The sequence below is a fragment of the Fukomys damarensis genome, unplaced genomic scaffold (genome assembly GCF_012274545.1).
Source record: "Fukomys damarensis isolate Sample0158 unplaced genomic scaffold, DMR_v1.0_HiC HiC_scaffold_10, whole genome shotgun sequence".
Lineage (NCBI taxonomy): Eukaryota > Metazoa > Chordata > Mammalia > Rodentia > Bathyergidae > Fukomys > Fukomys damarensis.
Window position 1 is genome coordinate 15,355,843 of NW_022900922.1, and position 27,169 is coordinate 15,383,011.

General features: G+C 47.4%; 3 protein-coding genes across 6 annotated transcripts in view; 1 reads left to right on the forward strand and 2 right to left on the reverse strand.

The window, feature by feature from the left end:
- Positions 1 to 418, reverse strand: part of Gnpat (glyceronephosphate O-acyltransferase) — a 34,063-nt gene extending 33,645 nt beyond the window's left edge. The window contains exon 1 of the mRNA XM_010621936.3: positions 329 to 418. Within this exon, the coding sequence (XP_010620238.1) occupies positions 329 to 406 (78 nt within the window). The 5' untranslated portion in view covers positions 407 to 418. The remainder of the gene's footprint in view (positions 1 to 328) is intronic.
- Positions 419 to 644: 226 nt separating this feature from the next.
- On the forward strand, positions 645 to 13,915 carry CUNH1orf131 (chromosome unknown C1orf131 homolog). Of its 3 annotated transcripts, none has more exons than XM_010621937.3 (7): positions 645 to 761; positions 2,384 to 2,721; positions 10,459 to 10,515; positions 11,394 to 11,489; positions 11,616 to 11,869; positions 12,391 to 12,443; positions 13,354 to 13,915. In XM_010621937.3, the coding sequence occupies exons 1-7, from the start codon at positions 656 to 658 to the stop codon at positions 13,437 to 13,439; spliced, it is 990 nt and encodes a 329-aa protein (XP_010620239.1). In that variant the 5' UTR covers positions 645 to 655; the 3' UTR covers positions 13,440 to 13,915. The 3 variants fall into 3 exon arrangements, with proteins under 3 accessions (XP_010620239.1, XP_010620241.1, XP_010620240.1); XM_010621939.3 differs by having other exon boundaries at positions 11,616 to 11,702; XM_010621938.3 differs by lacking the exon at positions 10,459 to 10,515.
- Positions 13,916 to 20,641: 6,726 nt separating this feature from the next.
- The window catches only part of Trim67 (tripartite motif containing 67), a 32,513-nt gene continuing 25,985 nt past the window's right edge, over positions 20,642 to 27,169 (reverse strand). For both annotated transcript variants that reach the window (XM_033761856.1, XM_033761855.1), the window contains exons 7-10: positions 26,441 to 26,579; positions 25,599 to 25,902; positions 23,736 to 23,898; positions 20,642 to 22,861 (exon numbers count right to left, since the gene is read on the reverse strand). In XM_033761856.1, coding sequence (XP_033617747.1) covers positions 22,796 to 22,861; positions 23,736 to 23,898; positions 25,599 to 25,902; positions 26,441 to 26,579 — 672 coding nt within the window. In that variant the 3' untranslated portion in view covers positions 20,642 to 22,795. The remainder of the gene's footprint in view (positions 22,862 to 23,735; positions 23,899 to 25,598; positions 25,903 to 26,440; positions 26,580 to 27,169) is intronic.

Sequence of the window (27,169 nt, forward strand, 5' to 3'; positions counted from 1 at the left end):
ACGCCCTCGCCAAATACCGGAGCCTCCAATTCTCCTTCTTACGTACACGTGTCCAGGTTTGAAGAGGATAAAGGGACGAAACGTGTGGAAAGGAGCCGAAGAACTACCACCGATGGAAACTTGCAAAAGCAACGCGCGTTTACAGAGGAGCTTAGCTGCACAGCGTTGCCGGGGAAACCAAGACAAGTACCTAACCTCATCCAAAGAGGGGTCTCGGGACTACTCCTCTGGGCCAGGGGCAAAGAGCCGGGAGAGCTAGCCCTCGACCTTCCGGGAGGTTCTTTCCCAAGGCTCTGGCCCGGTCCTCGACCTCCCAGGAGGAGCCTACCGCGTAGAGGAGCACTACGGCGCCGGGACTGGTGGAGCTGGCGGAGAAATGGGAATTAGCGGGGCGCTGAGAGTCCATGGTGCGGTTGCCGTCCCGGGCGGGGCCTGGGATCCTCTGCTACGCGGCGGCAGGGCAGCCGCTGGGGGCGGTTCTTCCGCGCGGGGCAGCCTGACCTCGCCCAGGGCGGCGGCACCTCGTACAGCCACCGCTCGGGACCCCGGGAACCGCCATTTTAAGCAGGACGGAAGCCGAGCGGGGCTCTGTGGCGTCGGGGGAAGCGCGGAGCCGGAAACGGAAGTAGCGAGACGTGGGCTGGAACTGTGATCTATGCTCCCCCCTATGGCGCGGGAGAGGGTGTCGGGGCCAGGTTGTGAGGCAGCTGAGCACACTGAGAACCTCTTGGACGCCCTGTTGCAGACTCTGTACGACGTGGGTGAGTGAGGACCAGTATCCTGGCCCGGTGGCGAGGCGGCCTGGGGAACTGCGCGGAGGACTGCTGGCGCTGTGGGCCCCTCCCCCACCCTCGCACGCTGCTGGGCTCCCGGGCCTTCGCCAGCCCCCTCTCTACCCCCTGCCAAATTGACCGATCTTTCAGCCTCCTTCGCCTATCTTACAGGGGGAAAGGAAAGTAATAAAGCCTATTATTGAAGATTGGAAACTGCCTGGTCCTTTAGCAGGACGGTCTTTCGCACCCTGAAGAGCTGACACGGATGTTCCGTCTTTTGTAGGAGCAAACACACTTATTAGATTTACAGTGATGCTACACATGCTACTTTGTTTTTATTTTGGAGCGGTTGCTCAAAATTTGAAACTCATCTACACAGTAAGAATGACAGTTTAAAGGAGGAAGATCTTAAAGTATACTACATACTTTTGATGTATTCATCCTGTGATTCTCAGAACAACTTTCTGGTTGTTCTTATAAATATCATCATTAATCTCATCACTGCAAGTGTAAAAATGAACTAGAGTTTTAAAAAGGTTGCTGCAGGCTACCGCCACAGTAACTTGGAAAACATAAGTTCCAGCCCTTACAATCTTATCACTGTACCCTGTGTTATATTGGCTTGCCTTGTGACCGAGCATCGCGATGCTCTTGGAAACAGAAAAGACCTCTGGAGTAAATTTGCAAAAGCCACCCGAGGAGGAGTTTAGCTGCACGGTGTTGCCAGGGAAACCAAGACAAGCACCCAACCCCCCATGGAGGAATGTGGGGGCACTCCTCTGGGTCGGGGGCTAATGAGCCATGGGAGCTAGGGACGGAGGAGGTTCTTTCCCAAGGCTGGAGAACAACAGACCTCAAGTCAGTGACCTTGAGGGATTTTAAATTTAAAGGAAGAGACTGTTGTGCAAAATTCTACATACAGTTATGTCCACACAGGCTGGAAATCATTATGCTAAGAGCTCTGAAGGCCTGGACTGGGTCTACTCATTTTAATATTTCTAGTGCTGAAGTTTTTATTGGCTCCTAGTGTTTCTTGCGTAAAATACTGATGTTTAGAAAGCTCTTGTGTTTGTACTGTAGGTGAGTAATGAGGCAAATACTGGGGAGAGCTTTCAGGTGATTGATTAGTTTGAGTAAATGAAACAGAAGATTGGATGTGGATATTTAGTAGGAAAAAAAATATACTCATATTAAGCCAATCATCTTAGGTTCTCCTTAATTCATAACTGGAGGAAAATAGGAAGACCATTTTACCGTTAGCCTTGGAAAGTGTTGAAACACTGGCTTCGTTGGCAGTTGTTTTTACTGCAAAGCATGAGCCAGTTGAGTGAGATTCCCAATCCTGGGAACTGTTCTTGTGGTGATACTGTGAGGAAAGTCCGAGGTGAGAAAGAGAATAATTGTGCTAATAAAAGTCAAGGACATAAATCTTACCTAGGAAAAGATGACTGTATTTTGTATTCTATAAATTGAGGAAATTACTTAATTTATTTCTTTGTGTGTACTTTTTGGTGCTTAGAGCTGTGGCTATAAGTGCATTAATATGATTTGATATTGGTATTAACTAAACCAAAAATACTTGTTTTTCCTTTTTGTGTTTGAATAAATAGGAGAGAAAGATGATGAAACGGAACAGAAGAGAATCAGAAAGAAGAGAGACAATAGGAAGAGAGATGGGGTTGCAGTAGCTGTGGCAGCAGAGAGAACCCTGCCTGGTTCTCTCACAAGAGGCCAGAAGAAGAGCACTTCCAGCTTTTTCAGGGAGCTCAGAGAGGAGCTCTGTGCTCCTGTGGTCACCTCCCACAGTCCCCCTTCAGGAGCAGAAGTCTCCACTACTACAGGATCACCCTCTCCCCTGCAGAACAACAGGGAGCAAGTGGAAGTGGTACAATTTCACAGCAGAAATAAAAAGAGAAAACTGAAGCCAGATCAAGATGAGTGTGCAAAGGTAATGCACTGGTTGGCTTGTATGTGTATGTTGAGACCCCTGATGCATTTTTGGGTGGGTGACTGCCTGTATAGACTGTATCAGGGATGCCCGAGGATTTGTGTAAGATACTGATGGACTCACACATAGTTCTTATCACCCACACAGGCAGATAGACTGATGTTAGTTATCAAGCTCTAGCCCTCCAGAGAAAAGCAGGTGTTCATTGTAAATCTCATTGTTGATGTAAATACCAGGTAGATTTGGTATAGCGGTGGCTCAAGACTGCATGTGTGCAGAAACACTGATCTGCAGAATAGTCTGCTTCAGGAGCCAGTGATCAGGAAATTGTAGAAACAGAACTGTCTTGGGAGTTTCAGAGTTTGATAAACCCAGGCCTGCTCTGCTAATGCTTTCCCATTCCTGAGCTTTGTGTTTGTCCTTGGAGCAAGACATTCTTTCTGTGTGTTGGCCATTTCTCTCTTTTTTTAGTTTCTTTCTTTCCTTTTTTTTTGGTACCTGGGATCGAACTCAGGACCTTGCGATTGCAAGGCAGGCACAGTGCCACTGAGCTGGCCATTTTTTTCTAGGCACTGAGATATAGCAATGAACAAAATGTACGGTAATCTTCACTCTGAAAGAATTTAGATTCTGTTGAAAAAGCCATTTGATTTTTCCTGATTAGAAATCTCTGTCAGACTGAATGTGTAAATCTGACCCAAAATTCAGTCCATGGAAGAAGTATAGTTACTCCTCCAAACTTTTTTCCCTCACCAAAATATCCTAGTGGCTTTGTCACATTCATTGCTAAAATCTAAATTTCCCATTTCTTTAGCATTGCCCTAGTGTATTGTTTTTTTTGTTTTTTTTTTTTTTTGGTACCAGGGATCGAATTCAGTACCTCACACCTACCAGGCAGGTGCTATACTGCAGAGCTTAATCCCCAGCCCAACCCTGCCCTAAGTTTTACAAACCTTTTATCAGTAAAAAAAAGAAATGAGGATTCTATTATAGTAATACCTTGGTTTATCAATGCTTCTGTTTGCAAACAATTCAGTTCTCAGAACCATTCGACAAAATTTTGTTTCCATTCACAAACTTCATATCAAGTGACAAACATAACCATGGCCATTTTCCCCAAAATTGTAAAACAAATTAAGTTCATGAACCAAGGTACCACTGTAGTTTTTAAGGCTGCTAGAACAAATTACCACAAACTTGCTGACTTAAAACAATAGAGATTTATTGCCTTATAGTTCTGGAAGCCAGAAGTCTGAGTCAAGGTTTTGGTAGCGCTGTAGTCTTTCTCAGGGCTTGTTCCTTGCCCCTTTGACAAGATGTGATTCTAAGCATCCCTTGGCTTGTGGCTCCAAGACTACTGTCTCTGCCTTATCATTAAGTAGCATTCATCCCTGTGGGTCAGAGTCTCCTATTTCCCTCTGCCTCTTTCTGATAAGGACACTTGTTACTGGGTTTAGGGATCACTCTTAAATCTAGGATGAGCTCAGCTAGAGATCCTTAATGTACATACACTCTAGAATCTTTTTTAAAATAAGGTCACATTCACAAGTTTTAGAAATTAGGAAATGGCTATCTGTATCTTTTGGAGGCCATAGTGCCACCTACTACAAAGGTAGTTTAGCTTGTATTGTTCCCTATGAATGTGTGAATTCATGTTAGTGACCAGTATTTTGCTACATCTTTATTGTTTTAGAAACCATCTATGTACTCCTCTAGAATGCAGGTAGCACTTCATGTCTAGCTCACTAACATCTTTACTTTGAAGATTATTAGAACAATGTAATCATGTCTGCCTTTAAGATTCTGAATCAGATTCCCAACTCTTCTGCTGCAAATATGGGGACACTGGGATCTGTTACATGTGGGCCAAAAAATAGCTCTTGGAACAGGATAGCCCAAGCCTTCAAGCTGAGCATCTCTTGTTACCCCAGAGTATGCTACAAAAATTATAATTTTCTGGGTGTGCCATGATGCAAAAAAGGTGGGAAAGACTGCGTTGCAGTGCAATTCTGGAGCATTATACCAGCAGAAAGCATCTGGGCATCCTCCCTCAACTCCTTGACTGTCTCAGTCTTTGGTTTCCCCTTTTGCTTAGTTGGGCTCCCCTTTTTGGAAGGGCAAATTTTCTTAGTAGAAAGGGCAAGAATAAAGTTAGCATTGACTGAGTCTGCATTTCCCAGTTCTCTTGGTATTAGAACATCTGGGGCAGGCTGTCAAATTGTCTTTTTCTTCCTGCTCCAAGTGAGCACTTTTCCTTATAGTTGGATTTTCTCAGGAACCTCAGCTTTTTCTGCGTTTTGAATTTCTTGAGCCTAAAGAAATATTCCATTTGTCCTTAATACTCTGCCCTTCTTTTTGTCTGAGAATGTGGCTGCTGTTTATTCATATATTTTACCCATTCCAAATATTTAGCCTATAGATGAACTTCCTCAGTGTCTCATTTTAAAACTGTCTATGCCTATAGGCATAGTTTCACATGAAATACTAGGTAAAGGATCATTTATTTATTCCTCTAGCCACCAATAATTGAGTGCCTGCCGTTTGCCAGTCCTTAGAGACACTGTAATGAACAGGTATATGTTTTTGTCCTTGTGGAGTGTGCATTTCTATCTACTTTGAAGATGGGCAGAGCCCTAGATAAATTGCAATTTTAAAGAGTCACAAATCTTCTAAAGGAGACAGATGGGGTTCTGCGAGTAGCAGCACTCTGTCAAGAGGTCAGGGAAGTCTCTGAGGAGGTCCCATTCAGGCAAATGTGGGTTAAATGGTTCTAGGAAGAGACAGGGAAGGGTGACACAGGCAGGGGCAAACAGCCTTCCCAGTAGGAAGCTAGTTCAGGGAGCTGGGAGACCAGCAGGAGGGAACAGCAGTGTGAGCTGACACAGGCAAGGCCAGCCCTCATCAGATCTAAAAGGCAGTGGTGAGTCCTTCCAGCTGTAAATTATGAGAAGCCACTAGAGAATTTTAAGTGAGGGCAAGATGGGGTCTTTTTCTGAAGGAATTAGGTGGTAGGCCAGCAACAGCAAGAAGCATGAGGGGGCCATGTGGTGGCGCATGCCTCTATAATCCCAGCACTCAGGAGACTGAGGCAGGAGTATTGCCACAATTGTGAAGCCAGCCTGAGCTACATAGTGAGTTCAAGGCTGGCCTGACTTACATAGTGAGACTATGTCTCAAAATAAAAATAAAAAGGCATGAGGGGACTGAGTGAGGATTTGGTGCAGTGGTCCAGACGTGAAATGAGGCGGCCTGAGTTTGAGGAAGGAGTGCATAAACTCACTCTTTAATAGGTGCGGGATTGTCTTGGAGAAAGAACATTCTTATGCCCATGCCCACCCCACCCCTCACCCACCATAACAGTACTGGGTATAGAACTGAGCTACAAGCCTAGCCATTTTAGCTTTATTTTGAGACAGAGTCTCACTACATTATCCAGGCTGGGCTTGAACTCAAGCCTGGCTCATTCTTAAGCTCTTTAAGCAATAAAAGCATCAGGTACGGCCTGAGGTGTTGCCTGGCCCTTGGGGCATGGGCCAGCTCCCCTCTCCACCCCCAGCACTGGTCCATCTTAGCACAGCCTATTCACTGCCCTGCTTTAGGAACTTTCTGCAAATTCATGGCCTGAATTAAAAGGGACAAGAAGTGTACGTATACTGTAATGGGAAGAAAAGAAAGGTGAGCTGTAGCTCCTGTGTCTGTAACCTGGACTGAGCACAGAGGTAGCTTCTGGTACCAGAGCTGCTGTTGTTTGGGGGTGCATGCTGTGTACTTAGACTGGTTATTCATATTTGCAAACCCATCCAGCATCTCACTTGAGCCTCCCATTCCTGTGACCTGTCTTCATTGCACAGATAATGTTACTTCCTTGCAGTTAAACATCAGCCCCACTGAACAATACTTTGGACTCAAAATGCTCAGAGCATGATAAATGACATTGGTTGTTTTTCTTTTTTAAGATTGTGCAAATATATTTGGTAGAAAAACCTGATGAGACTCACCTTTGAGGTGGATATTCATAGAGGTTTCTGCAGAAATATCCGTGTATGTGCTTATGGGTGTCTGGCTTGGACCCTACTAGAAGTGTCATATAACACGCACTCTACTCAGAGTACTGCATTCTGAAAGTTGGAGGACATCTGAAAAGTTCGAAGCTGGAGTCTGATCTTAAGGCTTCCAGATAAAGGATATAAGCGCCAAAGTTCACGTTCAACCTCAGGGATTCTGGCTTCAAAGCTATGTATTTAACTACTCCACAGAGATCAGGTATAGGCTCTTTGTGTTTTGAGTAAGAAAGTATGAGGAACCAGAATCATCACCAGTTAAGACATTATTGTCAGATAGCACTGCTACGTGCGGATACTTGCCTCCCTGGTGCTATCCTCACACACACACATGTGTCCCAGTTAGGAAAAAAGTACAGTATTTGAGGCAATTTATACTCAATAAAGTGTGAACAAACTTTTTAATATTCCTAAAATTGCCTGTGGTTTTAAAAAGTGTTTACTGGCTACTTTTGTTGAAGACAGGTTTAACATTGTAATTAATAGATTAAAGAAAAATCCAAGCTGTGGAAGAAAAAAAAGGTGTTCTCAATCAACAAGTCAGCCCATAGACATGTTTGATGACTGGAGGCTGGCCTGCCTTCATCCCTTGCCCCTTACTCTTCCTCCAAACTCTCTTTTTATAGCTTTTCTCTTTCCTCTTTGCCTACCATACAAGTTGTCCAAATCTCCCAACATTTCTATCTCCCATGAATGGGACAGAATGGCTAGATGTGTTGGGATATGTTGGGACCAAACGGTGAACCTTTTAGAGACCAAGTGCCAAACTGCCACGCAAAACCCACTTATTTATTACAAAGCATCCACACTACAATTAAAACCTGAATACTGAGGTTTTAGTTTAGAAAAAACAACTCATACATTAACATCTTTTGTCTTAAAAGAAAAAACACAGTAACATGTATGCCATAGATTCACCACTGCTGGGTTAGGCTGTAGCTTACATCTCAGTGGCTTGAAAGGTTCTTCCTGTGTTCCACATCTGCCCCGATTCTTGCCCTGGGGATTGCGGTGCTGTGTGCCAACATCTGGCACCAGCCCCTTTCCTTCAGTAGTGAATGGCTCTTAAGGGCTCAGTGTGCAAGGAGGCAGAAACACCCACTGCTCACATTCCTTGGCCAGATGACACATAGGCTTTGCTAACATTAAGCAGGCAGGGAAGCCATTTCCCAGTATTGACAGTAATGCCTCTCACCAGAGTTTCTGAAGTGGGGAATAGATTATGAATAACACTCTGAAGTGATATTAAAGCTATCAGTAAAAAGTTAGAGCCCAGTGTAATCCCAGGACTCTAGGAGGCTGACACAGAAGGATCACCGAGTTTGAGCCCAGCCCAGACAATTTAGCAAGACCCAGTCTGGAGGCTGGAGATGTAACTTAGTGTAAAGGCCCTAGTGAGTTAGTGAGCCCCCAGGGTGACAAAAGAAAAAATAAATACAAGTTAGACAGTATTGGAATCATGCTAATAGCATCATCCACAGAGTAATTAGCCAAGATATTTTTCCCTGGAGAAATGTTTGCATTTGTTATATACAAGGATCTAGACCTCAGACCCTTTCACATAAACCCATTGACAGCTACAAAACTTCAGGATGTTTCTGGCAAAATGTTAAGGAATGTGGACATCAAAGTGTCCGTCCACGCTAGACAGGCCCCCCAGCCTGGTGTTGCCACAGCCGGGGTGACTGGACTGTGGTGCAGGGACTGGGTATAGTATGGGTTTTCTGTTGGGGAAAGCAGGAACTCTCAAAGGCTAGCCACTGCCCCTCTTCTGAGGGTCCAGGGTCTCTAGCTGTCAAGAGAATTTTACCCCAGCAGTTTTTCCTTTATAAATGGCTCCATTCTCATGCCATGCTCCTGGCAACATATCAGCAGGAGCATCTAAGATATCCCTAGTATTGCTGGAAATGCAGTGTGCCTGAAAGAAAGTTCAACTCCAGAGGGAATGGTTAGCCAGTGCCACAGGATTCTGGAGATCTGCTGGCATTATACAGGGATGTGGTTTGAAGGTTTGAAGGTTTAGTTATGATCCAGATATTAGTAACATTTAATCCTTCAAAAGTGTCTTGCTTTTAGCACTCTCAGAGCCTGAGGCAGGAGGGTGGCAAGTTTGAGCCCAATTTGGGTACTTTAACAAGATCTTGTCTTAAAAGAAGTTAAAAAAAAAAGGCTAGTGATGTAGCTTAGTACTGGATTCAATCCGTGATATTGCTAAAAAAAGGAAAAAGTGTCTTACTGTTTGTCATCTTAAATAGATTAGAAGATGTACATGCTAATGGAAAAGTTACCTGAAGTTCAAAGTAAATGTAAAGACTGTTTCCAAGTCATGGAATAGGAGACTTTCTGGGGTGTGTAAAAAAGGACAAACCCCTCACAGCTTTGTGCTGTGCCATCCCCTGGCAGCTTCTATGCTACTTTCTGTCTCTGAATATGCCCACACTCGGTGCCTTGTGTGAGTGGAACTGTGAGTGGAACTGTTGCCCTTTTGTGACTGGCTCTTTCATGTAGCATAGGGCCTTTAAGGCCTGTTGATGTGATAGTTTATTTCAGAATTTCCTTTTTTATTTTATTTTTGTGTTTTGGTATCAGGGATTGAACTCAACCTTCCACTTTTGAGGCAGGCAAGAATTTCCTTATTTGTTGCTTAGTGGTACTGGGGATGGAACCCAGGAGTTTCCACATGCTAGGCAGTTGCTGTCCTCAACCATCCTCCAGCCGATAATTTTTTATTTTTTTATATTTTGCAGTACTGGGGGTCAAACCCAGGGCCTTTGCACTGAACTACATCCCAGCCCCTTTTTATTTTATTTTATTTTATTTATTTATTTTTGGTTTTGGTTTTTTTGAGACAAGGTCTCACTATGTAGTTGAGAATGACCTGGAACTCACTATGTAGCCCAGGCTGGTCTAGAACTCACAGTGATCCTCCTGCCTCAGTCTCCCAAGTGCTGGGATTACAGGCGTGCGCCACCACACCCAGTCCCTTTTTATTTTTATTTTCAAATTTTGAAATGGTCTCGCTAAGTTGCCTTGTTGGACAGGGTGGGCTGGAACTTGTGCCTCAGCCTCCCAAAGTGCTGGCATTATGTGTGTGCCACCATGCCTGACTCCAAATTTCCTTTCTACAAAGGTTAAGTAAGACCTCTTTTTATAGATGCACCATCATGTTTACCCATGTGCCTAGATATTTGGGTTGCTTTGCAGTTAGCTATTATAACAATGCTGCCTTGAACATAGGTGTACAAATCTCTTCAAAACCCTGTCTTCAGCTCTCTGTGTACCCAGAAGTGGGAGTCCTTGATCATCTAGTAATTTTATTTTTTTAATTTTTGAGAAACTGCCATATAGTTTTCTACAGCAGTACCATTTTTCCTGCCAATCAGTAGAGCACAGAGGCTCCTGTTTTTCCACATTCTGGCCAGTACTTGTTATTTCCTGTTTATTTCCTAGTAGCCAGTCTAGTGGGGATGAGTGTTTTGAAAATGTCATTCTGTTGGTGATCAATTTATAATGATATGTTAACTGATGATTTTATTTTCATTTTTTAATTTTTTTCCAGTACCAGGGATTGAACTCAGGACCTTGCACTTGTGAGGCAGGCATGGTAATACTGAGCTAAATTCCTGCCTTCCTCTTTTTTTTAAGCAGATGACATTAATAGTTTTTTTCTTTGTAGACAAAAACTATTATCCAAGAGAAAGACACAAGTATTCAAGAATTTAACCTAGAAAAGGTATGTAGTTTGAGATTGTTATATTATTTATAATTAATTCAGATGTTAACTAAATTTATAATGTTTGTAAAATTTGTAATACACTCGCAGACTGATTGATTGATTGATTGATTGATTGTACGGGAATCGAATTCAGGAACTTGCACTTTCCAGGCAGGCACTGTGCTGCTTAGCTACATCCCTGGCTACAGATTTATTTATAGTACCAAAAAAAAATTCCCAATATTTTACATGTCTAATGACTAAAGAAATGGTTAAGTGAAATCTCACCACATTCACTTGACTGTCACACTCATTTAATACATGACAGTTTTCTAGCTGTAATAGCAACGATAAGAGGGTAAACTAATAAGAAGGCAGGGATATCATCTGCATTTGTAACAAGTTTTAAAAATATGTAACAACAATAACAACAAAAAGAACAGGCGAAGGTAATTTAACAGCTAAGATGTGGGCTTTGGTAACGCTGTCTTCCTTCTGAGTGCATGGTCTGCCTATGAACTACGGTGACCCATGGATTGAAATGTAGATGGGTGTGTCTGTGTCTACAAGGTGCTTTGATTTGAAGCCATTGCCTTTCTGGATGATGGCTTGTTGGACAGAGCATCCTAGGATACTGCAGAGCTCTTCTTAGCTCTGTCTTTGACTTTGCAGAGATAATTCTTGGCTTTGGTTGTCCAGTAAGGAGAAGGACATTGTGAGGTAATGGTGATGTGGAAGAAGAGCCTCTCCAGCAGTCCTTCAGCCACAGCCCCGCAGATACATTACCCTTGCTTTTGGGGTGGCCCTGTATGTCTGGGCTGTGTTACCTGGAGATGTGCCTTTTCTTTGGCACCACTGGGATGCACTGGGGGCTGGACTCTATTTGGTGTTCTCAGGCTCGGTTGGAAGTACACCGGTTTGGGATCACGGGCTACGGGAAAGGAAGAGAAAGAGTCCTGGAACGGGAACGAGCCATCATGCTGGGTGCTAAGGTGAGAGGCACCTTCATTGGCAGGTGGGTGCCGGAGGGTGGGGGGGAGTCCAGGTGGCACAGGGGTCATGGGGACATTTTTGCAGATCAAAATCTGATAATATATGTTCTTATTCCTTCATTTTAGCCTCCCAAAAACAGTTACATGAACTACAAGGTTTTGCAGGAGCAAATCAAAGAAAAAAAGGCAGCAAAGGAAGAAGAGAAGAGAGCGGTAGGTGTAATATACTGGAGTCTGTTCTTTATTCTGGTCAGTAGAACAGAGAGATGGATGCACCCAGCCACAGTGACATGCTGGAGGCTACTACCTACAAAGAAATCGGCACAGAGTTGCATGGCAAATTCCCTGCACTTCACGTCAGCCGCATTTTGTAATACCAGGTGAGGAGTCAAGCATATTGACAGGGAAAAGCAGTAGCAGGCTTCTCTCAGGAAGTGCTGGCTGCTTTCCAGTGCCTCCTCATTTTGTACATTTCATACTATAAAGCACACAAAGGCCTATGAACAACCACAAAAAAAATAGTTGTGACACTCCCGTCTTTACGAGAAATGGAAGTGACCTGGCTTTTCAGCATAAGACTGTCCATCTTACCTGGAAGAGCCTTTTGCATTCTTTTTTTCTTTTTCTTTCCTTGTTTTTTTCTTTTTTGGTACTGGGGATCGAACTCAGAACCTTGTGCTTGCATGTCAGTCAAGGTACCACTGAGCTAAATCCTCGGCCCTCCTTTTGCATTCTTGAAAGGGTTTCGAGATGAGACTTTGAGACTATATATTTAATACCCACTTGAAAAAATGAGTGAAATAAATAGTATGTTGGTGGCTTTGGTCACAAGCCTCTTGTCCCTTTATGAATCTCTCTTATCCACTACTGACACATTTATTATTTTAAATTCTGAAATCAGGCCCAGGATGCAGATATTTTCAAGAAAAAGAAGAGGAGAGGACAAGAAGATAGGTGAGTGATGTTTGCAGGTCCTGGGGCTGACTCTAGGTGAGCATCTTAGTTCTGACCCAGCATCTCGTGTTTCTAGCCATTAGATGGCTTCTCTTGCCTTGGTTGTCCTGATCAAGTCTGTAAGAGGAAGGTAGCTTTTAGTAAATTTCCAAAGACCAAGCAGCCTCAGAACTGAACTTATAATTTTCTGCAGTCTGGTTGTCAAGGACCAGATGTGTAGGTGACCAGTGGAGAAGTTGAGTGGTGTCGCTGGTGTACTGCACAGCAGGTCTGTGTTGCCCATCTTTGCCATTCTGTGGATGGCTGAGCGTCATGAGATTCAGCAAGGAGCACTGACCATTGCCATGTGCCTGTTTCTTAGTTTCCATTCAAGTGCTGTCTCTTCTCTTCCACCCTGCTTCAGAGTGGACTCTATCTTAGGCTTCTCCTTAGACCCCTTGTGTACTTGTCCATGCCAGAAAGTGATCATTCATTATGGCCACAGTGACAGGTGTCCGTTAAGTGCCTGAAGTGTGCTGGGCACATGGGTGATATTACATAGGTGTTGGTACAGCTGTGGTCACACTGAGAGGACCCATGTCCTCCAAGGCTGGTTTTAGGAAAGCACCAGACAAACAGGGTGACCTTAGATACTGGGAAGTCCTATGAAGAGGCTGGAATAGAGTCTTGTGAGAGGAGATCACCGGTGGAGAGCTAGGAATCACTAGAGGGAGGGGACATCCAGGTGGAGAACTGTGTAAAGAGAAAGGACAGCCTGGAAAGATCATTCCTCCTACAAAGGCAGGAGGGCCAGTGGGCCTGGCCTGGCTGTGTGTGGAAAGGGACAGGGGTATGCAGGCGACCTGTAGTGGCCTGCAGGGCTGCTTCTTACGCCTAACTGCATGGTTCCTTTTTCTCACCTTGAATATAGGAAACCCAAAAAGAAGAAGTCAGCTCCCAGTATTTTGTCAAGTGGACAGGTTGGACAGGTCGGAAAATTCAAAAATGGGACCTTAATTCTGAGCCCATTTGATATCAAGAAAATAAATTCTTCCAGAGTGGCTAAATGAAGTACTTTGTCAGATAAAAAGGGCAATGACACTGGTCCTGGCCAGACTTGCAGTCTTGCGTGTGTCTCGTGCTGCCTCCTCGGTTGAGGAGGACCAGACAAGCCTGCGGAGCTGCGCTGCTCACCGAGTAAATGGGCCTCACTTTCATTTCCAGCACTGATGCTGGGCACGTTTGCCTGTCATACCATTTTCCATAATTTTACTGTCATAAATAAATGCTAGTAATTAACATTAAATTATTTTTAATACTTGTAATGACTTAATGTTATTGGCTCATGAAAGAACTAAGAGCATGTTTTATTTTTTGGAGAAGAAGTTTTAATTTTAAGCCTATTTGTATAAAATGTACTTTTTCTGAACTTGTATAAATAAACACAGCTTTTATAGTATATATGGGTGCTCTACCACTGAGGTGCATCCAGTCCTTTTTTTTTTTTGGTACTGGGGATTGAACTCAGTCCTTGCGCTTGCATGGCAGGCCACTGAACCGCTGAGCTAAATCGCCGGCCCCCTTTTTTGTTTTTAATTTGAGATAGTGTCTGCTAAATTACTCAGGATGGCCTCAGATCTACAGTCCTTTTACCTCAGCTTTCTGAGTAGCAGGGATTACAGTGCCCAGACTGGCCTTTTAACTTTATAGCTACAAATATCGGATTCCAACCTTGCAAATAAGTTTTTGTCAGTCCTTCAAGAGGGCTGGGGATTAAGCTCAGTGGTGCTGTGCCTATCTCACATGCACAAGGTCCTGAGTTCAATCCCCAGTACCAAAAAAAAAAAAAAAAAAAAAAAAAAAAAAATCCAGGAAGTTTTGAATGACAGACTGTGTTGTGTGACCTTGAGTTGGCCCTGAAAGCATTGCCAAATGAGAAACACAAAATTGCATAGTGCCAGCACAAAATCTAGATTAATTTCCAGACTTACAGAAGGTAGAGTTCACTAAGGAAATATTTTTTGGCACTTTATAAGAGTAGTGTTTTCATGTGTAAATACCGAATAGTTGCTCTGGTTTGAAAACCTATAATAGTACATAAGATCCTAATGAGATAATTGACAATGTGAAATAGGAAGAAAGGGTCTAAAGGTGTAGGGAAAGTGGGAAGGGTAGGGAAAAGGTAATAAAGGAAAAGAAAAAAAATAGGAGAAAATGAAAAAATGGAAATTACGTGTTTGTAAACGGGAAGTGGGGGGGTGAAGGGAGGGCAGGGACAAGGGGAAAAAATGAGAACCAAGACCTGTCATGCTAAGGTACAAGATCCCATAATGAATGTAACTGTACTGTCTACCTAGAATGTACTAATAAACTCAAATTTAAAAAAAAATAAGAGTAGTGTTTTTTAAAAGTATAAGCTGTTGGGCTGGGGATGTAACTCAGTGGCACAGTGCCTGCCTGGCAAGCCCAAGGTCCGGGAAAAAAACTGTAAGCTGTGTGTGGTAGTACATGTCTGTAATCACAGCACCTAGGAGGCTAAGACAGGAGAATCTATGAGTTCAAGGCCAGCATGGGCTGCGTCGCAGGTTTAAAGCTAGCCTATACATAGTGAGACCTTGTCTCAAAAAAAAGTAGAAGATCTTAAACATGACAGAAAATGCTGGGGAAAACATCTTAGAAACTAAAAAAGACTTGACAGAGGAGATACTAGATGAATCGAGCTCTGTCTTGCCAGCAGAGCAGCTGGGGTTGGGGGGCCTCACCTTGTCTAGCTCTGCCTCATCTCCTGTTCAGTAAGCCTGATAGCTTTTGAGCCCTTGGCCAGATTGGACCAGATCCCCAGCCCAGTCCATTTTGGAAAACCATGCAAATTCCAGTTATAAACTGCTGTGTTCATTCCTGTTTCTACTTTTTATTGTGTAAATATTTAGAAAGCAATTTTCTGAAAACTGGGTGTTCTAAAAACACTTAGAGGTTTAATGACAAAAATAATAACCACCCTATATTTTAACGACTAAAGGTCAAGCTTAAGCCAGTGCTCTTTATTTTCTCTTGGTGTGTTTTCTTCCACCAAGGTGAGTGGCTGAGAGAAGTGTTGTTAGAAAGTCATTGGGAGGAACATGGGGGCACCTGTGAGGTCTGGCCCTCGTTACAAAGGGAAGAGACCTAGGCCTTGGTGTCCAGAGCAGATGCACTCTGACTATTTGTGTTGTCATCTGCCCTTGGCAGTAATTGTGTCCCACCTTTCACACATTGCACCATTCAGCCCACACAGCTCTGTAGGACATGAGGCATGGGTGAGGTGGCTGGCCAGAGCTAGGAAGGCAGAGGGCTAGACAAAGGCCTCCAGAACTGTGGCCTTAGCACATAGTGAACAGACCAGGAAATGGCTGTGTGGCCAACTTAGGCAGCCAGTGGAGCAAAGCCCTATTATATAACTGCAGGAACTCTCACCTCTGTCACTTGTTGCCAAACTGGACCCATGGTGCAAGAAAGTGTGTGCTTGTCATGGAATCAGTGTAAAGGGCAAAGAGCAAACTCCTCACCCGTGGTGCCATCTCTCTGGAGTTCCCAGATCCCCCTGCTTCTCACCAGCTGCTATCTTGGCTGCCCCACTTGCACTGTCTACTTGGTGTGGCTGACTTTACTCCACAAAAGATCTTGGCCTTCATCTCTTTGTACCCAACAATACCCTTCAGGGACAGATGAAAATGAATATTTTTCATCCTGTCCTTTCTGATACCATTTACAACTCAGAGGTCACACTAAGTCTTCCCAAAGCAGGGTCCTTCCCCTCCAAGGCTATGTAAAAAAGGGCCATCAACAGCCCTGAAGAGAGATCGGCTGAGCAGGTCTGGGGAGATTTCCTAGAAACAAGGAACTTGACCTGGATCTTGGGTGAACTAACTTGCTGGTTTACTCACCTGTGCTGTGTCTGTGGGCATTGTGCTGGCCCGAGGCCCAGCAGTTTACAGGACAGTGGGAGAAGACATGTCAGCCACAGGCAGCTGGGGATCCATCATCTGCTGCCCAGCTGTCCTCACCGTGGGTGGCAGGGAAGATGTGTGGGAAGAAAGTGTGAGTCCAGGAGAAGTGTGTTCTGGGGGAAGTGTCCCTTGGCTGTTGGCATCTTCGGGATTGCTCCGTCCAATTCCTGGTATCTGTGATTGATGGGAGAACTCAGCTCAGTCCTCTCACCCCAACTCAGGGAACAGCAAAGCTGGGCTGGCCAAGGACTTCTTTGGGTCTTGATGTTTCTCTCTGTCCCTCCTCTTCTCTTCACTCCCATGGGTGCTGATCCAAAGAGCACCCCTAAGACACATCCTCATTCTAATCTCAGCCTGCTTCCCCAGAGTCCTGACCTGCAGCTAAACTCACCCAGCGATCAGTGGTACACGTTAGGGTATCAGCTGGTTGTCCCCGAGGACCTTAGTGTGAGGAGGCAGTGAGGGACAGTGTCCAGGTCAGACACATCTGTTTTCACTGCGTGTGGCCAAAGGGCTAGTGAGTCTCTTGGTTGGTTCCCCACAGCTGTTTCTGTTTGGAACACAGATTTGTGTATTTACATTAACGGTGTGTTGACTGTTCCATGTGTCCAGCTTTGTTACCTTCTGTAGAAATGAATACCATGACCATCCCACCGTTGGAGATGGTGCCTTACAATTTAGAGCCGTATATATCAACACGTCAAGATTTCCTGGGCACGCAAAGCAAAAGCTATCCACGGTACCCACCTAGTGGCCCTCCTGGGTGAGAGGCTGCCCCTGCACCCCACTTCCCACTTGTCCAGCAAAAACGGCACAGACAACACCTGTCTTCCAGTTGCTGGCAGTGTCAAAAGAATTTATTTCAAATCTGCTTAAGACTGTGAGAAAACAAGTTTTCAAAAGGTAATACAGAAAGTGCAACCAACCCCCAAAGACCACAAAACACAGTGTTTGCAATTCAAAAAATACAAACGCTTGTGGATACCAATACAAAAATTAGAAAAAATTACTTTCATTACCACTGCCCACCCCTCCATGTTTTCGGTGGAACATGAACAGCCACAGGACCAAGAAGATCTGCCACCAAACACCAACCACAAAGGACAAAGTAATGTGATGGGGAGGGACGGGAGAAGGATCAAAGAAAGGCAGGAAAATGGAAGGTCTGTCAACAGCCAAAACAAGGACACGGCTTTTTTCTTGTTAAATTCCTTTGCCAAAGTTAAACAAACACCTCTCATGCTTAATACAACAACGTAGTGCGAAGGCAGCAATTCTACATCATGCATTTATATTTCTGCTTTGCCCACTTGCCCCTTCAGTGCTGAGACCCTGTGTGGCTCAGGAAGTCCAGGCTCCAGTGGGAGGGATTGCAATGGCTGTCCCAGGCCTGTCTCATGGAGCATGCACCCCCAAGTCCTGCTTTCACAGCCACCAGCAGCCCTGAAGCCTTGCCCACGGGCCTGGCCTGGTGCCCAGTGCCCTGTGCCCTCTTCACCGGCCCACAAGCCCCAGAGCCTTTTCTAGGACTAGGTTGGAGGCTGTGCCTCTTAAAAGGATAGCGTTGCTTCCAGACAAGACTTAGGTAGAGTTAACTCCCAACTCCGTCCAACTGAAGTCAATATCATCCATTGAGACTTCTTTAATATCTCAGAAAGTGAAGTCACAGCAGTCATCAGCTCTGCAGAGAACCTGTGGGTGAGGGAGCCCTTGGACACCAGGACTTAGTGACCAAGAAGGCAGAATGCCACCTTAATGTCTCCTTGGCTTGGTGGGGGCTTCTGCTTGACGCTACGAAATTGCAGACAAGAAGCTTCTTCCCTGCACTTGAACAGAGCACCATTAACACTGTCTGTGGTCATGTGACACCTGTCTTAAATGCCTCTTCTGCCCCCTTCAGCCGGACAGCTGTGTAATCAATACTTGTCCTGGTTCAAGGAAGCTTACATGGAAGACACTGTGGTCAGAGGACTCCAGAAAATCACCACACAGCTTTGACCCATTGAATGTGGGCCATTGGCCTAAACTTGAGAGACTGCAAGGTTTGTTTTTGGTTTTTTTTTCCTTTAAAAAGAGCTATTCCATGATCCTCTCAAGACAGAAGAGGAGGTAGGTTATTGTGACTAGCTCCATTTGCAAGTGGGGATATTGAGGCACAGAAAGCTTATGAGTTTTGCCCCAACCCATGCCATGAGCCAATGTCAAAGCTAGGTTGAGAGATGGGCATGTTGAGGACTGCGTTGTCGTCTGGTCAGTGCGTCACACTGTGCCGAGCTCACCTGCATCTTTGCACAGCCTGTTTCACTAAGCTGCCAGGATTCCTTCAGATAAGAGCTGCTGAGGAAGGTAGTCAGTGACAACAGCTATAGGCCCACTTAAAAAAAAAAAAACACAAAAAACATAGTCCTGAGATTTCCCAGGATTAGCACAGTCTTTGAATGTTCTAGAAATACCTAATTAGATTTGGGGGGGGGGTTGAGACAGGGTCTCATTATGTCATTGAGACTGACCTGGAACTCACTATGTAGCCCAGGCTGGTTGAACTCACAGTGATCCTCCTGCCTCAGCCTCCCAAGTGCTGGGATTACAGGGGTGCATCACCACACCCAGCCCTCTAATTAGATTTTTTAAACCTGCTGAAACCACAGACTCATTAAAACGTCCCTGCTGCTTCCAGTGGCCAAGGAATAAGTTTTTCCTCTCTAGGGAAGGAGGGTGGTGCTGAGCAGAGATGTGTGACCTGGTGACTTGGGTTATGCTTGTGCCTCACTCACCCTTTCCCCACCTGAAGGCTTGTGGAAAGTCCTGGTCTTGGGTGGACAGGAGAGTCAGCAGCTTTGTAATACAGGGTTTCAGTGCAACATGGAAGTGGATGCAACCATCACTCTGAATATCGATGAATGACAGGCCAGTAGCATGACCACGAGGTCCTCAGCGGGAGTGACCAACAGGGGTAGCCAGCAACCTCTAGATACTTGTGGTTGTCATAACTAACTGGGTTGCCCCAAAGTAGCTATAGAGGACAGAAACTGGCTTCACCAACAGTCTTGTTACGGTGTACTCAGCATTCCTGTTTGAGATTCTAAGGGGTTCACTCACCGTCCCGGCTGAAGGTGGCAACCACCTGTCACTGGCACTGAAACAAGCCTTCCAGGAGGGCAGCCTTTCACTGGAGGAATGCAGGAATCCTGGGGGAGTGTACATCTGTGCTGCATCTGATTCTCCCTGACATGCTCTAGCAAGTCAGGAGCACTGCACAGAGAACAGCTCAGAGAGGAGGGCTGCCTCCCTGTCTCTTGGAGAGCACCATGGTGTCCCATTGGTTTGCTCAGTAGGGAAGGGCACTGTTGCAGCTACAGAGCACAGAGAGGCTGGTGATCAGCCTGGGTCGCAGTGCTTACGCTGAGCACCAACGTTCACTAAAACTGGGATCATTGTGTCCCAAAGAGGACAGAGAAGGAAGAAAGGCCTGCTGTGAGCACTGCCCTCCCATCTCGGAGCGGGACCTGGATGCTTGGAGTGAGGGAAGACACTAGTGAGTACTTCCAAAAGAGATGAATTTGACTACACTTTGATCAGAGTGGCTTTGCTAGCAAAGAATGGTGGGGCTGTGTACAGAGGCATTGATTGTGATACAACAGAATTCCACATCTTAAGCTACTTTGAGATCCTTTCTCATGGAAACTGCTAGATAGATTTCCACCAAGGTATTCTCAGCCAGCCCAACAGAAGCATCACTCCGATCTCATTTAGGTACAAACATCTGGCCATACTGCAGAGTGGTAGGGAATTTGGCTGATGACAATTCCATGGCCAGTCTCGCCCTTCTACTACTTCTGCCTTAAAGAGTTGGTAAGTTCTTTCTTTGCTTTTTGGATCTCTTAAAAACTCAAGTATGTGGCCAGCCTGCCCTTCTCTCTGTGGCCCATGCTTGCCCTGAGAGAAGCTTTGCCTGGGGTAGCTTGGAAGGAGTGCCTGGCACTGCCCCGGCATTAGCCATATTGCTTCTGGGTTTGGTGAAGGTAAGAAAAGGGGGACGCCCCTGCCCCAGTGGCTGTCGTGGTTGCTCCTCTTAGAACTTCAGGCAACTTTGTTCTTCAAGAGGCCACTTTGAGGGCTAGGACATGGCTCAGTGGTAGGTGCTTGCCTAGTATGTGTGAGGCCCTAGGTTTAATCTCCAGCACTGTTTAAAAGAAAAACAAAAAACACCTGAAATTGTGGGCATTCCCATCTATTTCTCTCTTTCTCTCTGTACTGGGGATTGAACTCTGGCACCACTGAGCTAAATCCCTAGCCCTCCCATCTGTATTTCTGCACCTCCTTTGATCTGGCTTCTGGCTCCCCCAGGCATCCCTGAACTGCTCCTGCTCCAAGATGGGTGATTTTTAGTGACCTGGTGACTCTCTGCTGACTGTAGTCACAGCCCTGCCCTGCCTGTGACCCAGCCTTGTCAGTACTGTCTGCATGCCCGGGGCATGGCCTGTCTTCTTCAAGACAGCAAGATGCTCCCAAAGCCGTGGGCATCTGAACCTGTGAACCTTACTACAGCTTCCTTGGCCCAAGAGGGCTGTGGCTTCTCTGTATTCTTCAGCTTATGGGCATCTGCCGCCTGTGGAGCCAGGGCCCTGGAGCTGGGGCTGTGACCAAGGCTAAAGGAGAATGGATGAGGGAGGCAGCCGAGCAGCTGAGGACAGCAGGCCAGGTCCTGTACGTGACTGAGAGAGCTCTGAACAGGGCCCCGGACAGGGTAAGCAGAGCCAGAAACCACCAGACAGGAAAGTAGAATGGTGAGTCAAGCCCAGGACCTCCACAGAGCAGATGGCTCCGGGGCCCAGCATGGAGGCCAGGATATAGCACCTCACTGCTCCTGGTGACACTGGGCAGCTGGCCCAACAGTGTATCTGTGGAGATGGCAGGCCATGAGTGAGGTCCGAGGTAGGATGTTTGGCCCCGCACAGCCTGGCGGTGGATCCTCAGAAACAGGCACAGGATCTGCAGGAGAAAGCAGCTGAGGAAGCACGGTTGGTGCTGGTGCATGGGCAAATCTTATAAAACCCACCCACTCAAGCAGACAAGCCAGTCCTCAATGGCAACCAAGTGACTGATAGAGAGAGTCTTAAAGAGGTGACAGCAGCTGACTTCCAGGTGGAGCTCGAGGAGCAGAACACAGGGAACAAGGAAGGAGACGAGGCCAGGTCCTAAGAGAGGGAGGACAGTGTGGACTTCTTGCGGGTCCTGTTTCTAGGAGGAGGAGGACTCGCCCCAGAGCTCCCTCTGGCCCATGGGACACAGCACACCTGGACTTGGGCTGGAGGGGGCCAGGTGCAGGCTGTTGACCTCGAGTTCCTGTCTTCCTCACAGGTGCTGCCCACCCTGTCACGGCAGAGCCACCCTCTTGCCATCGGGGCATTTCTTGTGTCTGTAATGCTTTCCTGACAGCAGTGCGTGGGGTCGTCTCAAAGTGAAAGGTTGACTGACACGAAAGGCCTCAGGTCTCCAGCTTCTGTGCTTCTAAGTGTGGGGGGGGGCACCCAGCTCAGAAGAACAGCTTGGACACATTTTCAGTTAGCTTCTGGGGCAGCCAATTCCAGGAAATGTCACCTCCAGGCAAAGACATATCACAGGCCTTAAAGTTCCAGTGTTTCCATCTATGGCTAAGAACTAAGAACTTAGGAAATGAAGTGGTCGACTGTTGCACAAACCCATGAGTGTGTGTGTGTGTGTGTGTGTGTGTGTGTGTGTGTGTGAGAGAGAGAGAGAGAGAGAGAGAGAGCATATGACTGGTTGACTAATAAAGACCCTAAGGAAGCCCTTTAAAAGGTTGTCAGTTCAGTGAAAGAGCAAAAATCAAGTATTAATGTCCCTTTTGATCAGTCCTGAAATTAGGCCTACAAGTGGCATGTCATGTACCGAAGGCCCAGAGCCAGAATGCTGAAGGATGGCTTCTCCCAGAGAGATGAGAACCTGCCAGCAGGGTAACACTGAGGCATGGGGTGACATCACAGCCCCCGGCTCCATCTCGGGGTGCCAATCTCAAAGTGTGCTTCCTCTCTCCAACAAAAATCAACTTTGCAATCAGACAGCAGGAAGCATACACACGTCCCAAAGGTCTTGATCCCTTGGGAAAGCCCCACGTGCCGAGTCTCCGTAGCATTTGGGTGAAAGAAGATGAAGCATACACTGGTGTCCTCCACGGGCACAGCAGCCACAGCGTGGCCTACGACCCACCCCAAAGAAACCATCTCGATGTTCGGTGGCTGCTGAGCTGCACCCAGGACCTGCTCCTTGCTCATCTGCTCCCTTGGATTACCGGAGCTTCATGAGGACATGTGGCTCTTTCAGGTGAGGCCCTGGTCACAGGCCAGCTGGACAGCAGGAGCTGCCAGGCTAGTTGCCTGTCAGCTTTGGTCTCCCCAGGTTTGTTGGCACCTCCAATCCTGTGTGCAGGGTGACCTGGAAGAGAAGACCGGACAGCTGAGGCTGCGGCCTGTGTTCCTTTCCTGTGGCTGTCTTGCTGACCCCATGGATTGATAGGCTTGGTAAATGAGCAAGAAGTAATTGCTATCAAGAAAATGGACGGAACTGGAGATCATCATGTTAAGCAAAATACAACAGACTGAGAAAGACAAGTATCACATGTTTTCTCTATCATGTAGAATCTTAAAAAAAAAAGATGAGCTGGTTCTGGTGGCACATGACTTAGTCCCAGTACAAGGGAGGATGAGGCAGGAGAATCACTGTGCGTTTGGGATAGCCTGGGCTGTACAGTGAGACCCTGTCTCAAAAATTCAAGAAAGAAATAAAAAGATGGCGTGAAAGTAGAAGGGTTACTATTATTACATAAGAGGAAGGGGGTAGGGGAGAGGTATAAGGAAGGGTAGTAGGGCAAGTGGATATAATCAAATACATTATATGCATGTATGAAAATGCATTGAAACCCAACATTTTGTAAAACTAATAGGCATTAATAAAATACATTTTTTGAAAAAGAAATGGTTGCCATGTGTGCATCAGTAGCAGCCCAAGCCAGGTCCCGCCCCCTCGAGGGGAGGACTCCTCTAGAGGAGAAGGATTCTACCCGTTGGTTCTCTCCTCCTGACACCCTCGGGCTCTCATTTTGTCTCCTGCAGTGACACCTGGGCCCAGCACCAAGCTCTGCTTCTCCAAAACGGGCCCTGCTTGGTTCGAGGGAACAAGGGGGAACTGACTGTTACAGAGAGCCCCCACTCTGGGAGTGCTGGGTGGCTGTGCCCCGTCTGGTGGCTTGGTGACCAGACTTGCATCCGTCTGTGCCCATCAGCAGGGAGCGCCCCTGGGCCTGAGGTACCTGCACATTCCGGTTGAGGCTCAGGGCCGGCATGAAGACTCCATCCACGTGGCTGAAGGCTGTGGGGCCCTGCTGCTGCCCATTGATGAAGAAGGTCAAGGTGTGCTTATTCAGGTCCAGCAGCACGCCCACAGTGGCCCCCTTGCACACGCCGCCTTCTGTCCTATGGAGAGACACCCAGGAAGACCCATCACCACACTCAGCCTGGGATGCAGGCCATGACTCAGCATCATCTGAAGGAGGTTGGGGATACTCTCACCTAAATCGAGTCCCAGGGTTGGGCAAGGCGTATTCTGTGATTGTCTAAGCATCTGGCAGTGAATGCAGCCATGACTAGACCACACAGGGAGAGTCTTAACTCCGGGTGGGGTAGCGAGGGACCAGGCTGCTCAGCTCCTCCCAGCACTAACCTGAGGCCTGCACACCACAGAGTGGGGGGTCCCCTCTGAACCTAGGGAGCAGGCAGCATGGATACAGAAGTTGCCTTTGCCTGCCAAAGACAAGAACTAACTTGGCCCCCTTCTCAGTTTCAAGCCATGGGGATGCTGAGCTGGACTAAGATGCAGACGCGAAGGTTGCAGGTTGTGGAGGGCATAAGGGCACGAGCTGGAAACCAAGCCCTCTGTTTGAGTCACCATCCCCAGGCGATCAGTGGCGGGGCCTTGAGAACCTCAGTGATGGAACCAGGAGCCCATATCACCTGGTTGGGGAGGAACGCCCTCCAAGAAGGACCTGGGCCTGGCTGAGCTTGCCTCCTCCCCATGGGCTGACTCACCTCTAAAAGAAAAGCATGCTGGTTCACCCTGTTAGGACTGAACTGTGCAGCGGGGCCAGAAAGGTGAGCAGTGGAAGGGCTCACAACATGAATCCCGGAGGAAGGCTTGTGGGCAGGCCAGAGGGTGCTCCTTGAGAGGGCAGGTTTTCTAGAAGGTGCTGAAGGGCAGGCTTGGGTCAGGACCCACAGGGAAGAAAGAGAAATGGAACTGGGAGAGCGGTGCTGTTCTGAGGCTGACCACAGGGTGGCGATAGTAACCACCCGGAAGCGTGGGACCTTGACTCCCACCAAGCTTGGAGCTGCTGGGTCAGAACCCAGCCCCTCTGCTGGGTGTGGATGAAGGGAGTGGTCAGCCTGCATCAAGCAATCAGCCAGCAAGAAGATACAGCCAAGACGAGAGAGAGCAGAGAGCTGCCTTTCCTCCCTCGGGCCTCTGGGAGGAAAGGCATTAGCAGGAAACTGGCAGCAGGCAGGTGGGGTCCCCTGGGACTTCAGACAAGTTCCTAGCCAGGCTTGAAGTCCCTGGGAGAGAAGCTGGGCTCTCCCACTGTGGGGAAGTTCCCATGGCTGTCTGTAGGAGCAGCAGGTAGACCCAGAGCAGGGAACCTCAGGGACCAACTGTCAAGAGTTGGGGCGCTGTGAAGTCAGCTCCTTGAGCCCCCTCACCCCTGAGGCCACTGGCAGAGGTCACTCTGGGTGAATGGCCAGCAATGGCAACATCTGCTCCCTGCATGGAAAGCCAGGGACCACTCACACCCTGAAGTGACCCAGGCTTGGCTTGATGGTTGCGAAGAAAAGGGAAGCAGAACCAGAAAGAAAACTGTAAGCTCAGTACCCAGGAAAATACCCATCATGTGCCAGCTGCAAGACTGAGGACCTGCTGTGCCAGTGCTGTCCTAGTCACTGTCACGCAGTCTCAGATGGGCCGCAGACCAGTGATCACTTCCCTGGTCATTGTCAAAGCCACCTGGAAGTGGTTATCAAAGCACCCCAAAACACCACCCCTGGCCCCTGCGTGCCTGGCTTTGAGGATGAAAATGGAAGAGACGTCAGGCAGGCCAGGGAGGGGAGGGCAGGGCAGCACGCACCTGTTGGTGTGGGAGTTGCAGTGCATGAACCAGCTGCGGTTGTTGTCCACGTACATGGCCCAGGCCTTGTCGTCCTTGCCCAACATCATGTCCTTGGCCACGCTGGCCCTGGCCACCCCAAAGGCAGGGTCTGGGTGGTTGTCGTACCGGTCCACGTGCAGCTCCCAGTAGTGTACACCCTTGGAGAATGCGGCCGTGCCCAGCACTACCCGGTCATCATAGCTGCTGCAGGTGGCTGTCTGGTTGTCATTGGATAAAATGATGTCCCGGTGCCCAGAATTGGGGTCGAATGTGAACCAGGCCACTGGAAAGGGAGGACATAAGAGAAGCAGGATCAAGTGATGGAAATCCAACAGTTTCTAATGTGCCCAGACATGGACTCACTGATTTTCATGGGAAAATGGGCACACAGTGTCCAGTGGCCCTCTGCCTGGGAAGTGTACAATACCGCACAAATGCACACATACCCACGCTCGCTCGGGCTCATGTTCCTTGCTCTGTGTTCCTCCATGTTCCCATCCCCAGAACCCAGCCTTGCCAAGGAACACAGGGGTTCAGGCCTCCTGGTCCCACATGCAGAAGCATTGTGGAGTGCTGCATTCTGGGACCCTTTCAAACACTCACGCTGTTAGCAGAGAAGGAAGGGGACATCAATGGCCTACCTCGTGGCGGTCGACTGACACATGGAGAAGTAAAGCAATGTGGCCAAGGTCACAAAGCTTAGTTCTCTGTTCTGCAGCCCATTGTGGGCCAGGATGTGGGACATGTTCTCTAAAATCATGATCACAGCACTCAAGGCAAGAGGATGCGTCCACGTGCCCACTCCGAGATGTGGTGCTTACCGTCAGACGTCTGCAGGACAACTGTCTTGCTGTATGGCCCGACACCTGAGGAGTTGAAGGCCTTGACCCTGGCATTGTAGGTGCTATTGAAGTGCAGCCCATCTATGGTGCACAGGGTCTCCTTGCCAACATACACCTCCTGGAAGAGCCAAGCCTGCCCATTAGGACCCCAGGGCTCCAGGAAAATCCTTCACAGCAAACTGACATTCAGAGTGCTAGCACCCACAGGACTGGCTGAGTAAGGGAGACTGCAGCCAGCACGGCTGGGCCTAGGCTAGGTCCAAGTGTGTGGGGGGCTCCCCTACCGCTGTCTGGGTGCCTGGGAGGTGCAGGGCAGGGGTCCTAGTGAGGCAGGCTGCACGGTGCAGCTGGATGCCACACTACTGGAGAACCTGCTGCCTCTGCTGAGGTCAGTCCCGCCAGAATACTCTGGAGCCTGGGGACAATCACTGCACATCTCCTCCCACAATGGAGGTTGCATCTTCTGCTCCTTGGCTTCCTGTGCTGCTGACTTTTAGATGTCCCCAGGCGGTAAGACATTCCTGCCCTGGGCCCCAGTTTCTCTTTTCTAGGGATTTGTTTGTTTGCCATGGCTTCCAAGTTCCTCTTGTCCTCACCCCCAGGATGTATGGTTACCCATGGCTCTTGCCATGAAGTGCCGCTCATTTTGCCTGTGGCCTCCACCTGCCCATTCAGGGCTCTCTCTTTCTCTCTCTCTGTTTTTTTTTT

Bases quoted from the DNA above. Each gene is read 5' to 3' on its own strand.
- CUNH1orf131 (XM_010621937.3), top strand. From the start codon at position 656: ATGCTCCCCCCTATGGCGCGGGAGAGGGTGTCGGGGCCAGGTTGTGAG. The intron at 10,516-11,393 runs GTATGTAGTTTG...TGGTGTTCTCAG, and splicing joins AAGAATTTAACCTAGAAAAG to GCTCGGTTGGAAGTACACCG. The intron at 12,444-13,353 runs GTGAGTGATGTT...CCTTGAATATAG, and splicing joins AGGAGAGGACAAGAAGATAG to GAAACCCAAAAAGAAGAAGT.